Source organism: Apostichopus japonicus, chromosome 19 (genome assembly GCF_037975245.1).
Source record: "Apostichopus japonicus isolate 1M-3 chromosome 19, ASM3797524v1, whole genome shotgun sequence".
NCBI lineage: Eukaryota > Metazoa > Echinodermata > Holothuroidea > Aspidochirotida > Stichopodidae > Apostichopus > Apostichopus japonicus.
This window is the reverse complement of record NC_092579.1, coordinates 17,431,678-17,453,298: the sequence shown is the minus strand read 5'-3', so window position 1 is coordinate 17,453,298 and position 21,621 is coordinate 17,431,678. Positions and strand designations below refer to the sequence as shown.

Below are 21,621 nucleotides of genomic sequence, written 5' to 3'. Positions count from 1 at the left end.
TTCCCCGTATTCTAGTACATGCTTGCCTATAGCGGTATTTATCTATAAAATGTAATACATGTTTCTTCATGCAGCGAGAGGCATATGAACATAATCGTTTTCATCACCGAAAAATGTCACCTGTCATCTTCATGATAGACTGTATTCCGAATATAAGCAAAAATTAAAACTTTGAATGCAATTTTGCATTCTGGTTAATTATTCGAATTAATGGAAGGGAGGAAAAATGATGTGCAGTCTCCCGTAATTTCATTATTTGGTGATATTCCATGTTATCTTGATTTGTCAAATTTGTTACTGTTCCCGCCCGAGAAAGTTTTGATCAACTAAACGTAAGTTTACTGTTACATGTGTACACCATGTTTTTCTATTGCCTCAGCAATCTCTCCGCATGCGAATACCAGTGCTGTGGCCGAGTGGATCATAAAGACGGTGGCATTTGAAGCAATGAGGCTTAGCAATCATCATCGTCTGTTGGAGGCAGAGAGCAGCCAATAGGTGGCGCTCGTCTTATTTGAGAGTTGGGTTACTTGGATTTAAGTCGCGTCACCCATGCACCTCCTAGAGAGACCCAATGTCGTAAGTTTTCTTAATTTTGCATTGAATTAGCCGTTTTATTTGATTTCTCTATTATCAGTCTTTAGTTATGGCATTAGTGTGCTGTATTGTTTGTTTTCCTGTTCCCTAGTATGATTGTTTATCCTCATTGAGGCATTTAACCTTTTGGTATATAAGTTTGTTTGGGCCGTGAGCCTAGGCCTTCAAGAATATATATTGTTAACGTTGTTAGGGGGCCATGTGGTTAGACTTCAGGGAAGGGAAGCGTTGCATATTACTCATTAAGCTATTGTGTTGTGCATTAGTGTAGTGGGGTATGAGTGTCAGGATGTGTTGTACTTTTACTTGCTTATCCTCTATGTGCTTGAGAGCATATTTGGGTACAATTATAGAATACAGGGCCATTCATTAACTCTTCCCAGCATCCGGATGCGCGGATGCGCGGTGTGTCTGTACATGTCCGTACACGTATGGCGCCCTCTAAAATTCCATTACGTATTTTATTTTGACTCCGCATCCGCGCATCCGCGCATCCACCCCGGGAGTACAAGGAAAGGACTTAGATAATTTTCGAAGGTTTCCCCATAATGGACTTACATAATTTTCGAAAGTTTCCCCATATACCATCACGTATTTCATTTTGACTCCGCATCCGGGCATCCGCGCATCCACCCCGGGAGTACTAGGAATGGACTTAAATAATTTTCGAAAAGTTTCGACATATACCATCACGTATTTCCAATACTGAAAGTCCCGTATGTACGAAGATATTCCACATCAATAGTGTGTCGTTCTTAAAAGGACTTAGGAAATTTTTGACTCCGCATCCACGCATCCGCGCATCCACTCAAAAAGAAAGAACTGGGACTTTGACGTTTTTTACTCACATACGTACTGGGGTGAGACTGAGCATCCGCGCATCCGGATGCTCAGATAGTATCATCGAGTGGCCCTGTATTCTATAATTACTCCCATATTTGTTATTATTATTATAATTAAGGTCACCTTCTGATATTTGAGTATCGAGTTCAGTGATTTTAGTGACTATTTAGCTTAAAGTAGAATAGTGTATGTTTATAATTGTTGTTCATGTGTGATGAATCTTTATGACTTACATTCTTGGCATTAGTGGGATAATTGTTACATCTATGTATATTATATCTTTTTTGTGTTTGTAAATCTGTACTTATGGATATTTTGTTGTGTCCTTTTACAGATTGAACCATCATCTTTTCCGTTATTTGGTGTGTGTCAATACATAGTCGGCGGAGGTGCCAGGGCTTTATTTGTTTGATGTTTTGTCATTTTTACCGTCAACATAAGTTCAATGACAACGTCTGTTTGGATAAGTTGTCAAGTTTGATCAAGTATGATGTCACAAGGTTCAGTAGAGCCAGACCTAGCAGTCGTGAAAGGACTGAAGAAGGCTAGAGCCACCAAGAGGGGATGTCTTACCCGTTTGGGAAATGAAATAAAGGCCATAATAACAGAAAACCCACAGCCAGACAGCAGCTGTAGGGCTACTGTGCAACAAAAGAATGAAGCCTACAGTCAGGCAATTGGAGAGCTTGAAGAGGCACATAATGCATACCTGGAAGTGCTCAAAGAGGATGATGATATTCATGAAGCCGAAGCATATATGTCAGCCATTCATCGTGCTTTTGATGAGTTCAGTCAGGAGATTTCGACCTGGCAGAGATCCCAAGATGTCCCATTGGTCATGCCTTCTGATTCGGTAAGCCAAACAAGCTCAAGTAGCTCGATCACAAGTGAGAGAGCCAAAGCCAACGCCAAGAAAGCTGCGTTAGCAGCACGTGCAGTTTTGTTGCAACAGCAACAAGATCTACAGCTAGCAGAGCTGAGGTTGAAACAGCAGAAAGACGAGCTAGACCTCAGGATGGAAATAGCTATGGCCGAAGCAGAAGAGAAGGCCTACATGGAGGCAGAGCATAAGGTTGATTTGAGTTGTGTTAAAAAATCCTCCAATGTGGTTGAAAGCGAAGGTGCTGTGTTGCGTCCCGAAGCTCTGGAATTTCACCCGAGTGAGAAGATTATAGTTCCAGAAGCCACACCACAGCTGTCAGATCAAGATCGAAACCAGTTAATTGAAGCTATTCATTTGCCGCGAGCAGAGTTAAGCTATTTTGATGGGAATCCCATGAAATACTGGTCATTTATTAGGTCCTTCGAGAACAGCGTTGGTAGTTCAAATCTTAGTTATGGAGCTAAGCTTACACGTCTGCAGCAGTATTGTGTGGGAAAAGCGAACAAGGTCATACAGTGCTGTTCCGTCATGGATCCTTGCGATGGTTACCCCAGGGCGCTAGGGATCCTTAAAGATCGTTTTGGTGACAACCACCTGATAGCAGATGCTTGGTTGGAGAACATCACTTCTGGGGGCACCTTCTCCTCGTATGACAAGCAGGGTTTAAGAGATTTTGCAGATGATCTGCAGAGTTGTAAGGAAACATTAAGTTCTATGGGTTTCATAGCAGAGATGAATAACCAGAGGGTTCTCCTCTCAATTGCTGAGAGGTTACCTAATTTCCTACGGTCCAGGTGGGTGAGGGAGGCTCGTCGTATTAGGAAGCGACATAGTAGGGTACCAAATATTGCCGATATAGTAGAGTTCATCAATGATGCAGCTGAAGAGCTGAATGATCCTGTATATGGGAGGTTAAGCTTGAGAGCTAAGGAAGGTAACGTAGTGGTGGGCAAGTTCGATGGTTCTAAACCCAAGGCGAGAAATAGAGGGACAAATTTTAATTTGCTCACAGAGCAGAATGTTCCGTGTCTCAAGTGTAATAAGAGTGGTCATTCGTTATTCAGGTGCGAAGAATTTAAGGAGATGTATCCTACTCAAAGGTTTGGATTTGCTAAAGAGAATAGGCTCTGTTTTAACTGTTTAAGGACAGGGCATAGGTCTAATGAGTGCACATTAGCTAGGACTTGCAGTGTTCATGGGTGTGGAAAAAAACACACCAAATTTCTGCATCTAGGTACTGTTGAAGCACCTCAAGCACACAATGATGCTGTGGTGCAGCCTGAATCTTTAGTACAGAGTGGATTTACCACAGGTGCTCCAAAGGCATCTGCTGCTGTCAATGGGGCCGGTAACTCAAGGGTAGCACTTCCGGTGGTTCCTGTTCAAGTAAGAGTAGAGGGTGGAAGTCGTAGTGTGTCTACTTTTGCATTATTGGACACTGGCTCTACAAACTCATTCTGCTCAGAGTCACTACTAAGAAAATTAGGAACAGCTGGTAACAAGCAGAAGCTCTCATTGAGTACACTGCACAGTAAGGAGAGTGTCACTAGCACCTCTGTTGTTAACTTGGAGGTAACGAGCTCAGATCATGCTCATGTTATTAATGTACCTCGGGTCTATAGTGCACCTGAGATTCCCATTAGAGAGGAAAACATCGTCAAATCGCAAGACTTGAAGCGATGGAATCATTTTAGTGAGCTTGTTTTGCCACAAGTTAATCCTATGCAGGTCGAATTGCTTATAGGGCAAGATGTCCCAGAGGCGTTAGTGCCCATTGAAGTTAGAAAGGGTAAGACTGGTGATCCATATGCCATTCGGACCCAACTAGGTTGGGCTGTGAGTGGGCCATTAGGGAAACCTGGTGGAAACCCAGTATGTCACTTTGTTTGTAGCAATGCTGAGCTAGACACTCAATTGAAAAAATTTTGGAAGATAGACTCAAGTGAAAACCTAGCTCATGAGAATGGGTTGTCTCCAAATGACAAAAGAGCTGTAGCAATGTGGGAAGAAACGATTTGCCATACTGAAGGTCATTACCAGTTAGGGATACCATTTAAGCAGCAACCAGTAGAGTTACCCAACAACAGGGAATCTGCTGAACAGAGGTTAAAGGGTTTGGCCAAGAGGTTAAGGAAGGATTCTAATTTGCAAGAGAAGTATGCTAAGGCTATGGGTGAGGTGCTCAATAAAGGGTATGCTCAAGTTGTCCCTGAAGAGGAGATCGGGAGGAGTGATGGAGCTGTTTGGTACCTACCACACCATCCAGTCACTCACCCGATGAAACCCGATAAGGTTCGGATAGTTTATGACTGTGCTTCAGTGTACAAAGGGACCTCTATAAATGAGAATGTCCACCAAGGTCCAGATATGGCTAACAAGTTGTTTGGAGTTTTGCTTAGATTTCGGGAAGGGCGAGTAGCTCTCATGGCTGACATTGAGTCAATGTTTTACCAAGTGAGGGTTAGTCCTAGTAACCGTGATGTGATGAGATTCTTATGGTGGCCAGGTGGGAACATGAATGTTGAGCCACAAGAGTACAGAATGTGTGTACATGTGTTTGGGGGTTGTTGGAGCCCGAGTTGTTGTAATTTTGCTCTTCAGCGCACAGCTGAAGATAATCAAGGTAACTTTAAGGAGAGCACTATTAATACGGTCAGATCCAACTTTTATGTTGATGATTGCCTAAAGGCTGTGAGTACTGAAGAAGAGGCTATAGAGCTGTATTCTGAGTTAAAAGAGCTTCTCAGTAAGGGTGGATTCAAATTAACAAAGTGGATCACTAATAGTGTTAAGGTACTCAGTCATATCCCTCAGGATGACAGAGCCAAGGCTGTTAAAGACATTGACTTTAATCAAGAGGCTCTTCCTGTAGAGAGAGCACTTGGTGTTTTTTGGGATGTCAATGAAGATAGCTTTGGATATAAGGTTAATTTAAGGACCAAGCCATTAACTAGACGAGGTCTTCTAAGTGTAGTTAGTTCGGTATATGATCCCCTTGGGTTTGCATGTCCGTTCACGATAAAGGGTAAGGCAATAATCCAAGATTTGTGCCGTCGGCAGCTTGGATGGGATGAGCCCCTTCCTAGGGAGCTCATAGGTGAATGGCTTGCGTGGAAGGCAGACATTTCGAAGCTAGATATGTTCAGAGTTAGCAGGTGTCTTGCCCCAGGGGTACAAGCAGTATCTCGTCACGAGCTTCATCATTTCTCAGATGCCTCTGAGAAGGCTTATGGGGCAGTTTCATACCTTAGAACCATTTATGAAGATGGTGCAGTTCATTGTGGTATTGTAATGGCTAAAGCACATCTGGCACCTTTGAGACAGGTGACCATACCTAGATTGGAGCTTACTGCTGCTACCTTGTCAGTGAAGTTGGATACAATGATTCGACGTGAGCTAGGTGCTCGCATCGATGAGTCCTTCTTTTGGACTGATAGTGCTATAGTGCTTAGTTATATAAGTAACCAAGAGAAGCGCTTCAAGACCTTTGTGGCTAACCGTGTAGCCTTAATTCATGAAGGTTCTGCACCTAGTCAGTGGCGCCATGTGCCGACACACCAAAACCCAGCCGACGATGCCTCTAGGGGCTTGACGGCTGGAGAATTGGTTGACAAGGGAGCCTGGGTCCTAGGACCAGACTTTCTTTGGGAGGATGACACTAGATGGCCTAAAGGTCTAGCTGCATCTGCAGGTTTGGAAGGGGACCCAGAAGTCAAGGTTGTCAAGGTCGAATCCTATGTAATTAAACAAGAAGCAGTAAATGAAGTTCTTCATAAGTATTTTGAAGGTCATTCTAGTTGGTTAAAACTACAGAGAAATGTTGCATGGATATTAAGGTTCAGAAGGTATCTTTTGTTCAAGATGAACAGAAGAAATAGAGTTGAATTAAAGGGGCCCTTGACAATAACAGAGTTGCAGGAGGCTGAAGAAGCCATAGTTAGGTGTGTTCAAAGGGAACACTTTAGGGAATTCACGTCTGAAGCCAGTGAGGTTAAACTAAAGGGCAGTGTTTTGCGTAAGTTAGATCCCTATATGTCACAGACTGGCGTTTTGTGTGTCGGGGGTCGTTTGAGTAATGCACCAGTGAAGGAGGGTATGATGCACCCTCCAATACTGCCTAAGGATAGTCATGTGACGGAGTTAGTCGTTCGTTACACACATGGGGAAAACGGTCACGTTGGTAGGGAGCATGTTCTTTCTCTTTTGAGGGAACGATTTTGGATCATTGGTGCTAGATCCATTGTGCGTAGAGTTGTAACACAGTGTTTCACTTGTAGGAGAGCCACAGCTCCCAAGATTAATCAAAAAATGGCAGATTTACCATTTGATAGAGTGAAGCCAGATATGCCACCATTTAGTTTTGTGGGCATAGACTATTTCGGCCCATTTATGGTAAAAAGGGGTCGGTCAGAGGTTAAGCGTTATGGCTGCATGTTTACTTGTTTAGTCGTTAGAGCCATACATATAGAAATAGCTCATAGTCTGGACACAGACTCTTTCATCCATGCATTCCAAAGATTTGTAGCCCGTAGGGGGGTACCCATTGAGATAAGGTCAGACAATGGGTCCAATTTTGTTGGAGCTGAGCGTGAGCTCAGAAGTGTCATAGAGGCGTGGAATGAGACAAGAATCACATGTTTTTTGCAACAGAAAATGATTAAGTGGAGATTTAATACTCCTTATGCTTCTAATATGGGAGGAGTTTGGGAGAGGTTAATACGGACGACCCGTAAGGTTTTGCGTTCTTTGACTAGAGAACAAGTTCTTGATGACGAAAAGTTGTTGACCTTGATGTGTAAAGTGGAATCTATAGTGAACAGTCGTCCACTCACATATGTATCGGACGATGTGTCAGATCCTGAACCGTTAACACCCAATCATTTGTTACTGTTGCGCCAAGGCTCAGCTATTCCAGCTGACACATTTGATAAGAAGGACATGTACTGTAGAAGAAGGTGGAGGCAAGTTCAGTACTTGGCTGGTGTTTTTTGGCGAAGATGGTGTAGAGAGTATTTAGCTTTAATGCAGGAAAGGCAGAAGTGGTTGGAACCCCAAAGGAATTTAGCTGTAGGGGACATTGTTCTTCTTGTAGATGAAGAACTTCCTAGGAACAAGTGGGTTATTGGCAGAGTTGTAGAGATATATCCTGGAAAAGATAACCTAGTGAGATCTGTGAAGGTGAAGACTTCAAGTGCAAATCTGGTCAGACCTGTAAGAAAATTGTGTTTACTTGAAACTATTGAAGGTGTTTCAACAAGAAGTGTACAAGCTTAGTGGTGAATTCCACAAGTATTACAGTGTTATTTTATTGTGTTGTTTGGTTTTACCATTTTTTGCTAGTTGTTGTAGCATGTAGTTATAAGTTACTTAATACTCACTGTTGTTCAAATTGTTGTTGTAGGGGGAGTTGCACTGCCTCCTTTGAATGTTGTGTAAATATTAAAGTGGGTTTGTGATATTTAGGGGCCGGTATGTTGGAGGCAGAGAGCAGCCAATAGGTGGCGCTCGTCTTATTTGAGAGTTGGGTTACTTGGATTTAAGTCGCGTCACCCATGCACCTCCTAGAGAGACCCAATGTCGTAAGTTTTCTTAATTTTGCATTGAATTAGCCGTTTTATTTGATTTCTCTATTATCAGTCTTTAGTTATGGCATTAGTGTGCTGTATTGTTTGTTTTCCTGTTCCCTAGTATGATTGTTTATCCTCATTGAGGCATTTAACCTTTTGGTATATAAGTTTGTTTGGGCCGTGAGCCTAGGCCTTCAAGAATATATATTGTTAACGTTGTTAGGGGGCCATGTGGTTAGACTTCAGGGAAGGGAAGCGTTGCATATTACTCATTAAGCTATTGTGTTGTGCATTAGTATAGTGGGGTATGAGTGTCAGGATGTGTTGTACTTTTACTTGCTTATCCTCTATGTGCTTGAGAGCATATTTGTTATTATTATTATAATTAAGGTCACCTTCTGATATTTGAGTATCGAGTTCAGTGATTTTAGTGACTATTTAGCTTAAAGTAGAATAGTGTATGTTTATAATTGTTGTTCATGTGTGATGAATCTTTATGACTTACATTCTTGGCATTAGTGGGATAATTGTTACATCTATGTATATTATATCTTTTTTGTGTTTGTAAATCTGTACTTATGGATATTTTGTTGTGTCCTTTTACAGATTGAACCATCATCTTTTCCGTTATTTGGTGTGTGTCAATACATAGTCGGCGGAGGTGCCAGGGCTTTATTTGTTTGATGTTTTGTCATTTTTACCGTCAACATCGTCATCGTCAACGTCGTCATCATCATCGTCATACTTGTACACTTTCGATGCAAGAAAACTTGACCTTTGCATTCGTGTACCGCACATAAATTAGCCACCCCCGTGTCAAATTAGTGGAACGGTCCCACTAAAGGTCTCGCACCACAATTAATTGTTCTATTGACTTACACACTAAACTTGTCACTTTCAAGACATGCTAAAGCATAGATAAAAGTTTTCAACTGGTATATCCTACCCACCACATGATAGCTGAGATATTGTCCTATCATGGCACTTGCAAACTTCCATATCATGACCGTTTAGATTTTGAGCTAGAAGAGGAGCAGGTTTAGCATACTGAACCATCACCCTTCCATCTGCTCGTTCGGAGTAATATCAACATTTAACCAAAGAGTTTCTATAATGGGTTATATCACCTTCGATCCTCCCTATTTTCACACCATCTGTACATTAAATTATGTTTATTTCATATAAAGGCAGAACAAACAATGATGGTCACTGATAATATGCTTTAACAATCATTAAATTAGGTACTTTTACCCCTTTTCTCTGACAATGGTTAACCTTTCGAGCGGATGTACACTACTCTAATTGTGGTGCGGTGCCTAAAGTTGAACAGAACCTTGCCATACTTGAAAAAATTCAAGTGTGATGTGATTAGTAAATCGACCTTGTCAAATTAGTGGAACGGTTACACTAAAGTTGAACAGAACTTTTCCATACTTGAAACTAGAGCACCAATGGTGCAGAAGCTCATACCTTTTCGAGCTTAAAAATGTAGGGCCCACAAAACCAATTTTGGGCCCATGAGGGACCCCCCCCCCTCCGTTAGCAGAATCCTGGCCACACCACTGGCTATAATTCCTATTTTCCCCTTTAAATCCTATTTTACCCACTCTCTCAAACAATACCACTGACCTACTGTACCCTTAAACCTTCTCCCCTCTACCTTAGCAGACATAACTTCACAAGCACTCCCTATATAACTTCACAAGCTGCCTACATACCTCAGGGTCAAAGACTTCTAAGAATCGACAAGTGCTGATTGGCTATAGGGCTCTCATGCTTACAGTTCAACAGTTAATAACAACTCCCAGTCCTGCTTTAATTCCATTAACAGCCTCTGCAGAGCTTAACCACAAATGTAAACAAACACTGCAGAGACTGGGAGACAAATTAAAGGAGCTTTGGCAAAAAGTGAAGGCTCAGATTTTTTTTTAAACAATGGGGATTAATTGTAATTAATTAACTTTTGACCAAAAATTATTAGGCATCACCTTATTCATACACAATCCAACAATCATCAGTACAACTTTGAATATGATCCATCAAAATCTTGATGAGATTGAGATATTTGAAAATATTACAAAGAATGACCCCCGATGACCCCCTAAAATGACATTTGACCTCAATTTTCCGAACACCCCTCGTAACTCTCATCCCGAGGAACATTGTGACCAAGTTTCATTATAATTGGCCATACACTGTGCGAACAGGAGCAATTTGAAAATATAGGGCCGCGGCCCGGGCCACAAAAGACTCCTAGTTGATCTTTGATCTCAAATTCATGAACACCCTGAAGGTAAAACTACCATAGTACTATCGTGACAAACCCTCAACATTGTACCATGGAATCTGCAGGAGAAGAAGCATTTTGCCGCACTGTAACAATAGCTTACACCAGCATGCTGGTATGTATGGCGCGAGAAAGCGGAATATATTATGTACAATATATATGCTTTACTTGCAAAATACATACATGGTTTACTTCAAAAATACATTTTAGACATATTTATATATATTCTGCAAAAATATATTCTCTGACACAAAAGCATTTATAATATAAATATATATTCTCTAAGCGAAAAACATATATTTTCTTTCAATATATATATATATATATATATATATATATATATATATATATATCTCTCTTGTTAAAAAACATATATATTCTCTGACAGAAAAATATTTTTCTCTAACAAAATATATAAATTCTGAGACAGAAAAAATATATATTTTACAGGAAAAATTATATTCTGTGCAAAAATATATTTTTATTGTGTGTACGAAAAATATATATATTCTCTAACAACAAAATTCTATTCTGTGCGAAAAAATTTATTCTGGTCGAAAAATATATGTATGCTGTACAAAGTACCAAAACATATATATTCTCTGACAGAAAAATATTTTTCTGTAACAAAATATATAAATTCTGAGACAGAAAAAATATGTATTCTACAGGAAAAATTATATTCTGTGCAAAAATATATTTTTATTGTGTGTACAGAAAATATATATATTCTCTAACATTCAAGACCTATTCTGTGCGAAAAATATATTCTGTACGAAAAATATATTCTGTGCGAAAAAATATATATATGCTGTACAAAGTACGGAGCTCTGTAAGTGCTGACCAAGATGTTCAGTAACTTCAGCAGTGACCAGCCTGTTCATTAACACTGGCCATTCATAAAACGCACATGTTTGCTCAGAATCTTAATGCAGTTCATAGTTAGTGGGTTTGCGATATCACATTGCACATGATAGTACCAGGGATTATTCCATAACAACTCCCTGATTGTACGATGGTACGTTCGACAGCGAAGCCTTCTGTACCGTAACTAGCCAGTAACTGCTCACTTCTTCACATTTCAAGGTTATTAGTTTGGAATGTTAGCCGGTGTGTTACGTAAGCAGTTTGCCGAACCTTGCAAAGGAAACGAACGTGGGAAAGTCATTTGCACAGCTCAAATTTCCTGCGATCTACCGCAAGTGCCTATTGAAATCTGTAAGGCAGGTAAACTGTTACGTCAGTGGTGCAGGGCGCATTTCACTCAATTGTATATTTTTTTTAGAGAATATATATATTTTTCTCTTAGAGAATATATATATTTTTCTCTTAGAGAATATATATATTTTTTCTCTTAGAGAATATATATATTTTTTCTCTTAGAGAATATATATATTTTTACTCTTAGAGAATATATATATTTTTCTCTTAGAGAATATATATATTTTTTCTCTTAGAGAATATATATATTTTTGCTCTTAGGATATATATATTTTTTCTCTTAGAGAATATATATATTTTTCTCTTAGATAATATATATATATTTTTCTCTTAGAGAATGTATATTTATATTTTCTCTTAGAGAATATATATATCTTTGGCATAGAAACATATAATTTTTGTGTAAGTATATATATCTTTACAGAATACTTATTGTTAGATAATATATTATTATTAACATATATACAAATATGTCTAAAATGTATTTTTGAAGTTAACCATGTATATATTTCGCAAGTACAGCATATATATATTTGTACGTAATATATTCCGCTTTCTCGCGCCATAGAAAGCTACGACTTTTCCATAGTGAGATCATGGAGCTCCCAGGTTTATAGCTCCATGGTGAGATACGTTTCGTTCCCTCAGGGGTTACATCTGTTGAGCTCCGCGGAGGCAACGAAAGATATTTATCCGGAACAAGAACTGATTACGTAATTTTGCTATATCGATGTATTCCCGTGACTGGCATAGGCAGGCACGGCGGTAGGTGTGTGAGTCGATCCCATTGATCGCAGCTCACTGTAGTTATATACAGGTAGTCCCTGATTGGTCTAAGCCTTTTTACAGTTTATGTACGGACGTGTGTATACGGGGGTTATTTAGTGAAGGGTTCTTTCGTTAATGAAAGAGTCGGTCTGGTGCAAGACGAGGAACTTTCCTTTTAGCGGCTCGAGGTAAAGCTTATAATGTTTGCCTGTAAAGTTTATGATATTTGCCTAAGTCCAAATAAATGTGTTTAAGCATTCAGAGTGCCCACATCTCTGCGCTGCCCGAGTCCAGCGGATTGCCCGACCCCTGCGCTGCCCGAGTCTAGCGGATTGCCCGACACCTGCGCTGCCCGAGTCCAGCGGATTGCCCGACCCCTGCGCTGCCCGAGTCCAGCGGATTGCCCGACCCCTGCGCTGCTCGAGTCCAGCGGATTGCCCGACCCCTGCGCTGCCCGAGTCCTGATTTACAGTTAATCTGTACCCGTCCCCCATCTACCTCCCCTACCCTCCTCCAGATGATTTCGAGACAGGTTTTACACTACCAGACGTTGGCGGCGTTTTAATATTAAAGAGATATCTTTAACGACATTACACGTCTGATACTACGTCAAAACGTCAAAAATCTGAAAATTACCGTTTTGAAATTAATACATAGGGTACTTAACATTATCTACAATAAAAAACAAAAATAAATAACAATACAAATATATATCAAAGTCCATACGAAGCTTCCGTATCGCTTTTTTCTGATAGGTGGAGCTTATTTTGGTGGGCGCGACTGATTTACATGTCATTATCTACCCTGCAGTGGAGAAGTTCAAGTTGCAATCCCTGATGATTGATTGGTGTTCGATATATATAGTTCAAAAGCATAGTATATGTCATCATATAGCAAATTGTAGATTACACGATTACGTCGATTAACATTTACGAGGATACTTGTTAATGCCTGGCTTCTTCAACACTGACATTGTCCTTGACATTCTGATCTTGGTGTCCCTGTTCTTGGAATCAAGGTAGGATAAACATGTTTTGATTATCAAGATATTCAGCTTTACTCGATCGAAACATGTTTTTTTTTCCTCTTCATATCACTCTTAGATGATATTCAACATCATTTGTCCTTGAAAAATTTGTAACGCATTGTAAATATGTGATCTGACTTCACAAGTCTTATCATTTTTGTGTTGCATCTGCATGAGGAACTGACCTAACGGTCATGTGTTAGAATAAGTAGTCCAGCCACTTGAAATGATGAGCCTTAGATGTTTAAAGGGTCATTTCAAAATTTTTAAGTGGTATAGAAATAAATCCTGGACTGATAGCAGTGATTGTTGATGGTCTACAACATATCAAAATTAAGCCACCCTACTCTAACGAATGATATATATGGAAGCTCTGACCTCGTATAGGTATTTCGAAGGAAAAGAGGCTCTTAACTCTATGATATTATTAGGTACAAACAGTCGAAACTGTACTGCATAAAGGTACTAATGAACAAGATTAATTCTCGCAATACGTAGCGCGCCACAGGTATTAAGAACACAATGTAGGCCAGGGACGAAGCGGGGGGGGGGGGGGTAGCATAACGAAATGTAACATATTGTAACATAATACACTGTGAAAGTAATGTATTGCTCTGTATTCTTATGTAATAGCTAGTTTCAACAACTACTTTCAACAATGGGGTTTACTTGTTGGTAAACGAAACTAAAATAATTGCATGTTGGGTTTCCTCTCATTAGACAAATCTAGGAACATAAGTAATGGTAATGAGGCATTCTCCTGCTAATATCTCATAACGACAAGGAATGTGTAACTTACTAGTTTAACCTTTGACCTCACTCTCTTATAGCCATTCCAAAAGGATGTGAAGGCATACAAACCACAGATTATTGAAAATGGTCGACTTGGTGCGATCTACGGTAGCATACGCCCATTAAAAGCCCCATTGACTTACACACTAAATCACAAAAGTAATGTGGTCTCTAAGTCAAGATAGAAGTTTTCACTAGCTAAACGCTACCCATCACCGGATAGCTGACAAGTTGGCCTTTCATGGCACCATCAATTTTCCGTACCATGACCGTGAAGATTTTTTGCTATCCGAGCCGGAAGTTTTCGTCATTTGTAAACAAACCTCTTCACTCAGTGGTAAACAAATTTCCTACGCTGCTCCCGGGAGGCCTAAAGGGGTCTAAAATTGCCTCAATTGACCCAATTTTTTTTCACCACATGTACTTCCATTCATGCTCTTCAACATGCAAGCCACAAAAAACTAGATTATGATTGATAACAGGTCACAAAAGATGTTCTCCCGCTGCTTTTTGGCACTTTTCCTGAAGGAGAACAATCGAGCGGATTGATATAGACTCTAATAGGAGTATGCCACCCTACGACCGCCTCATCAGTGAAACCGAGGAGAACATTAACAACCGCCCTCACTGCTGCTCAACGGAGCTTGACCTGTCCAGACCTCTGGATCGAAGACCAACGACTTACACAGAACCAGAATATGTTGAAGATAGTACGTCTTTGTCTTTATCTTCTTGTTCAATTTTGTTCTTGTGATAGAAAATCAAAATTCAAACTTGTTTTAACTCAGTGATCACAATTAGTTTTCAGCATGTCAATGAAATTTGGTTCGAAAATTTGTTCAACAGAGGACACATTTGTGGACATCCAAGTAGCTGAAGTGAAACAGAGACATGAGAACCTTCAGCTAGTGTTGATCGTGGAGCGTCTAGGGGATCTGGAGTTAATGCTGCAGTTCATGGAGAGGTGTGGCGGGGTGTTTGGTCTCTTAGAGTGGGCAAACACTACCGAGAGTAACATCAAGAGGATTAGACCAACCAGCCGAGAGGTGGAACCTCTAGAGCAGGAGAAAGAGAAGTTTGAGGTAAGATATAGGCTGATGGGGGTTGGAGGGGTGGCGTGTTTGGTCTCTTAGAGTGGGAAAACGCTACCGAGAGTAACATCAAGGGGATTAAAACAACCAGCCGAGAGGTAGAACCTCTAGAGCAAGAGATTGAAGAGTTTTAATTTTTTGCATGGTATTTTGTCAGTGCTCTATTAATCTTGAATACTCGTCAGCTCCGTTAACTCGATTATAATCGTAGCAACATTTAGGCCTACTGATTCAGCTACTTATTTTGGTAGATGCAATTAGCTAAATTGAGCCTATAGCCTATTACAAGCCTACAGTTGACCACTGCGTAATAACATACCTTTAGCCTACATAACCATACTCGATGGAGTGTCACGAACCGTATGCGTTACGACGACAACGTGCGTTCTTATGGAAAGCAGTTTTGACATTTAATAAGAAACTTTCAAATATCTCAAATTAAATTACAGATATCTCCAATTTAATTAAGATATCTACAAATAATTGGAGATATCTTGAAATCAATTTTAGATATCTCTAAATACCAGAGAATTTCAGATATCTGAAATTGAATTCGAGATATCTGAAATTCTATTTCAGATATCTGACATTGAATTCGAGATATCTGCAATTCTATTTCAGATATCTAAAATGGAATTTCAGATATCTCGAATTCAATTTCAGATATCTGAAATAGCATTTCAGATAGCATTTCAGATTTCAGATATCTGAAATAGCATTTCAGATATCTCGAAATAAATTTCAGATATTTGAAATTCAATTTCAGATATTTGAAATTCAATTTCAGATATTTCGAATTCAATTTCAGATATCTGAAATTCAATTTCATATATCTCGAATTGATTCCACAACTAGTTAATTATATGCATGTAATGTATATTAGCCAGCAAGCAAGCTAGTTTCAATCCCATTCATACGTCGACGCGACGATGGCAGCCCCCTGTTCCTTTTGTACTGTAACTTTTCTGTAGATTAATTTTCAGGCCTTTTTACGAACTTCTGCCTATGCATTTCAGATATCTCGAATTCAATTTCAGATTTTTCGAATTCTATTTCAGTTATCTCGAATTAGAATTTCAGGTATCTGAAATTTAATTTCAGATATCTCGAATTCAATTTCAGATTTTTCGAATTCTATTTTAGATATCTCGAATTTGAATTTTAGATATTTGAAATTTAACTTCAGATATCTCGAATTCAATTTTAGATATCTTAAATTCAATTTCAGATATCTCGAATTCAATTTCAGATATCTCGAATTCAATTTCAGATATCTGAATTAGAATTTCAGATATCTTGAAATTTATTTTAAATATCTCGAATTCAATTTCAGATATCTCGAATTTAATTTTAGATATCTGAAATAGAATTTTAGATATCTAATATAAGAAACAATGTAAGATATAAAGTTCCCAATTAATTGTTAACATGCTTTTCCATACGTTGTCGACTTTTTTATGACTCGTCATAAGTTGTTACACGAACAGATGTTATGAAGCTAAGCTTGCAATTGTACGTGATACGAGCTTCTTATAAATAATTACTACACTGATAATACACTGCGATAACGTTATTTGTTTTAGGCAACTGGCTGTTTTTAGGCAACATCTGGCTGTCTTATGAAAGTTTCTATTGTCCATCAGTTAAGTTCTTCAAATGTATTAAAGGATATGGTAATATGTTCACAATATTTTCACACGCTGACATGTGCTTTATAAGTTGCTGAGATGCGCAACAAGAATATATGCCTACATCAGCGACGTGGCCGAGAATTTGCAAAGAAGGAGCACATTTTGCGATTGATACGGGGGAGATATGTTAGGGGAGGGTGTTCCCCTCCCCTTTGAATTTTTTATTGAACAATTGAAGGTCCTCAGATACGATCTGGTGCAATGTTTTGCCAGTTTAATCATTAAATATTGCGATATAGTACATTCGACTTTCGATAAACAATGAAAAGTATAGAGTATAACACCATGAGGTTACAACATAAGGTTTCACGCTTCCTGGAGTGATCAACAGACACACATATAATACGCACACACACTCACTTCCCCGGGCCTGTAGCCACGGGTGGGAGAGTAATGCCCCCACAAAATTTCAATTATGCACACCCCCCCTTTTTAGGTTATCAGAAATTTTAAGAATGATGGGTGTGGTTGTGGGACCGTTGAATGCAACCCAATTGAAGGGCGGATGGATGGGAGAGTGGGGGGATCTGAGGTCCTACCGGAAACAGTTTCAAAATTTAGAGGTCAATGGGTACATCCTGAGGTTATAAATTAGGCCTATACGTCCCAACGCAAGCTTGTGATAACAAATGTTTTCAAATTTTGAAGAAAATATTTATCCCGCGACTGAACAACTTCTTCTAGCCCCCCCCCCCCCCCGCCCCAGTATGAAAATGTAGGAGGAATATCTTCGTCCTCTGCTTTTGCGAATGCAACTGATGCAAATACGACATAGGCTAACTCGTTCTCGCAATATACGCAGTATATGTAGGTATACATAGAATAACCACATCATTGTAGAATTTTATATTGTGATTATATCAACGTAGGCTATATACAAAATATGCCATTGTCTTTAGAATCTCTTAGCTGTCCGGATTTCTATTATAATATGCGTTACTTATCATTGTTGGAACATCTCTCTGTAAATTGAAAACACCAAATGTTAAATATTAGTTTTAACAAAATAAATATTTACTTTTTGCACGTGTCAATTCTCTGTTTTATCTAGACTGATGAATTTGACACCAATGCCGTCGTTAGGTCACGTTGAGAAATTAAAGACTTTAGATATGAGCTCTACTCTAGTCTTTTTAGCTCGTATAATTCGCAGGTGCCTTGTTTTTGGGTGTTTTTTGTTGTTGCTGTAGTTGTATATTTTTAATTCATTTTTCATCCTAATAGCATGTAAGCAAACCACTGTCGTCATTGAAATGAACAAACTCCGATTAAGATCATTAATACATATTAAATAAAATCATATATTTCCTTTGCCACGATTTAAACAACTCTTCTTGTGTGTGTGTGTGTGTGCGGGTGTGCGTTTGTTTCGTATTCTGACCGAGGACTTGAAAAATAAGAATTCCAGGTCCTCGGTTGTGATTTCTAAAGAATCTTATTGTTAAGGTTAGGGTACGTGGATATGAACAATGGAAAATACAATGGGGTCCTCGGTCTGAATGTAATACAAACATGTGTGTGTCTTTGTGTGTGCGTGTGAGTGTGTGCGTGACTGAGCAAGAAAGCGTGCCGCAAACTCCTCCTAAACCGTAATTCCGAGTTCAAACTTTGTGGCTTAAGTGCCTGACCATGTAAACTCGTACCTGCGTTATTGATGATATCGCGGTTCAAAGGTCACAGATCAAAGGTCAAGAACCCTTAAAGATATATTTTAGCCATTTTCTGCTTGTCAAGATGTACGAGAAAGGCATTAAACCACATGATATATAGAGAATGAAGAGACACAGTTTAAAATAGAACATATTTAGGTGTTTAGGGTCGGGGTCAATAGTCAATTGAGGTCAAAGGTCAAATTTGTCTAAGTGTGCGAAAAGGTGTCGCAAACAACTCCTTCAATGTAAGATCGATCGCGTTCAAACTTGGTAGGTAGGTGCCTGACAAATGAAACTCGTGCCTGCGTGATTGGTTACGTGACATCATGGGCCACAGGTCAAAGGCAAAATTCCTCAACACTGTTTTTTAAGCCATTATTTGCTTGTCAATATGTTGGAAAAGGTCATTGCTAAAAGCAGGGTATGACGAAGAACGACAAAATATGTTGAAAAAAGTCTCTAACTTTACGAACACCATAATGTAAAGTAACAAGGAAAGTCTGGTACTTGGAACGTTTTAGTGGAATATTTTCTATATCGCTCTTTACATGTTAAAACAACGTTTCCAGCTATACAGGATTTGGAAATGAATTTTGTGCACAATGAATACGGCGGATGCAATTTTTTAGCAAGAAAATCAAGTTCGCAACTTGTTGTTAAATCCCGTGTAGATGAATGCATTGCACTCTATATTTTATTGTTAATTATGTTGATGCAATTAATAAGAACAATGGCATTTTATTTCTTCCTTGTTTCTAAAGCTTTGTTAACAAAATTTATTACATACGCTCAAGTAGTATACGCTCAAGATTTTTAAACTATAGTTTCGTCCTGGCTGAAATTACTCTTCGACTATTGAATAGCTGAACTGAACCCAGTGATACTAGTCTATGGCTTGATTTAGTATGATATAGTATTACATTATCACAGATATCGTTTACAGGTATGTAATTCCAATGGTAGTGTCATTTTTCAGATATCCCTCTTCACAGGAGAAATTCAAAAACATATTGACTTTACTTAAGCCATTCGTACATCGTTTCCATACACAGAGAAGAGGACCGACATAACTTGGCGTTGCGTCTAAAATCTAAAACTTGAGCCAAATTCTCGGGCCTTTTCTTCTGGCTTCTGCTATAGGTCGCAAAAATACAGCCTTCAGGTTGCTATGATGTTGTACCGAGAGCAATTATACGAAACCAAGCAATACTTCAGTAAATACTTGAGAATGTCGCTAAGAGAGAAACATTTATACAAAGCTTATTTTACAACTCATGTAACAAAATAAAAGTTCAGGAAAGGATACAGGAATAAAACTAGAAACAATGAAAAAGTTATAATCTTGTAATAACATCCCCTCCATTTATGAGCATAACGAAATTTCTTTCAATCCTGTCAATATTTATGGTTATTGTGCTTTTGAAACTTTGAGGCCATTGTAGAATTGTTTAATAGTGTTTGTCCCTCTATAAACACCCTACCGGAGGTCTCAGGTTCTCAGATGATGTTTGTGCCACCCTACCCCACCGTAACCCTCTTCCCCCAGATTGAACCCTCTTTCGCTACCCATCCCTTTAAGAAAGAAACAATCGTCATATGATAGTAACTATATCTTGTTTTGGTGTTTGATGTCAATTGACTCCGGGGTCAAGTTAATTCACATCAAGGCTACAATATTTCTTAAGAATTTGGTCTCGTAAACGTTCAGTCTGGTAATTTGTTTCTTAGATTTTGTTTTATCTACTTTATACGGCTTTTTGTCATTTTTATTTTGTACAAATTACTTATTTGCAGGTATCAAACCCTTCTTTTCCAAGATTTCACAAGGGAGTGCAGGACACTAGCATCCCCCCCCCCCCCACACACACACATATATATATATATATATATATACATATTTATGAACAGTTCATACAAATTCGTTTGTGAGAGCTATAAGACATGCCAGTGATTGTCTGATTTAATACGCGTATATATTCCCATTAATACGAGGATATATTATGCGGTGTTTGTCCCATATGGCTTGCCATATACGTGGTGCAAACATTGGGTCAATTAGGCCTCCCAGGAGCAGCGTACGGAAATTTAGTTTACTACTGAGTAAAGAGGTTTTTTTTTTACGAAAAAAAAAAAGTGACGAAAAATTCAGTCTCTCATAGCAACAAAACAACATGTTCATAATACGGAAAATTGATGGTGCCATGAATGGCCAACTTGCCAGCTATCCAGTGATGGGAAGCGTTTAGCTAGTGAGAACTTCTATCTATACTTAGAGGCCACATTACCTTTATGATTTAGTGTGTAAGTCAATGGGATTCTTAGTAGGCGTATGCTACCTTAAAAAAAGTGAAACCAGCATATACCACAATGACAGCACAGACCAGGGGCGTATCCAGGGGGGGTGCAACAGGCGCGCGCCCCCCCTATTAGCCGTCACCAAAACAAACAAAAAAGTTTAGCAAAAAAAAAAAAAAAAATTGATGACGACCTTTATGTGAGATGTCGGTGATCGCTCAACCCCCCCCCCCCCCTCCCGTATGCTTTATTTTTTGTTTGCCAAAAAAAGGTTCTGGCGAAGTTCGGCGGCATAATAGTTTTAGAAACATAGATGGTAATTGTGTTTGTATTATCACTATAAACACTAAATGACATGCCAGTCATACTAAATTGTGCATTTTGTGTCCATATTTACTGGAAATGTTGCTTATTATTAAGGTCGAAAAATGGATCACATATGGCCATGGGCGGCGATCCTGGGTGGAGGGGGATATATCCCCCCATGAAAATGGGTGGAGGGGATGTAATGCACCATATCCCCCCCCCCCCCCCCCACCAAATGCCAGGGATAAGAATATTTTCATGCCTACATTTATGCATCTTCGTTAATGTACGGCTCTTTTTTAGCTTCATTTCTCGCCTACCATAAACGCAGTGCGATCTTTTCAAATAAAGCATCTTTATAAAGCAAAAATAGTTGACTGTAGGCTTCATTGGCCCTATAACAACAAAATGTATTATTGCGCCCACGGTATTGATATAGTACATATATGCACCCTCATAGTATTCATATAGGCCCTATAGTAGGCCTACACACGTACATGTTCCCTCGAACAGCTGAGAATCTCATGTAACCAGGGTAATGCTTAATACACGTTTCACCTGGATGCCCTAGCAATCGGTACCTAGGAATGTAACTATGTGT

At 39.2% G+C, this 21,621-nt stretch overlaps 2 protein-coding genes across 3 annotated transcripts in view; both read left to right on the top strand.

The window, feature by feature from the left end:
• Positions 1-471: 471 nt before the first annotated feature.
• LOC139960170 (uncharacterized) lies at positions 472-8,565 on the top strand. The gene is made up of 2 exons (XM_071958333.1): positions 472-579; positions 1,775-8,565. Exon 2 carries the CDS (start codon positions 1,928-1,930, stop codon positions 7,595-7,597), a length of 5,670 nt encoding a protein of 1,889 aa, XP_071814434.1. The 5' UTR covers positions 472-579; positions 1,775-1,927; the 3' UTR covers positions 7,598-8,565.
• A 4,408-nt stretch (positions 8,566-12,973) lies between these two features.
• Positions 12,974-21,621, top strand: part of LOC139959964 (uncharacterized) — a 51,012-nt gene continuing 42,364 nt past the window's right edge. Inside the window, exons 1-3 of one of the 2 annotated variants that reach the window (XM_071957921.1) lie at positions 12,974-13,184; positions 14,468-14,695; positions 14,832-15,067. In XM_071957921.1, the coding sequence (XP_071814022.1) occupies positions 14,554-14,695; positions 14,832-15,067 (378 nt within the window). In that variant the 5' untranslated portion in view covers positions 12,974-13,184; positions 14,468-14,553. The remainder of the gene's footprint in view (positions 13,185-14,467; positions 14,696-14,831; positions 15,068-21,621) is intronic. The other variant, XR_011790269.1, reaches the window with a different exon arrangement.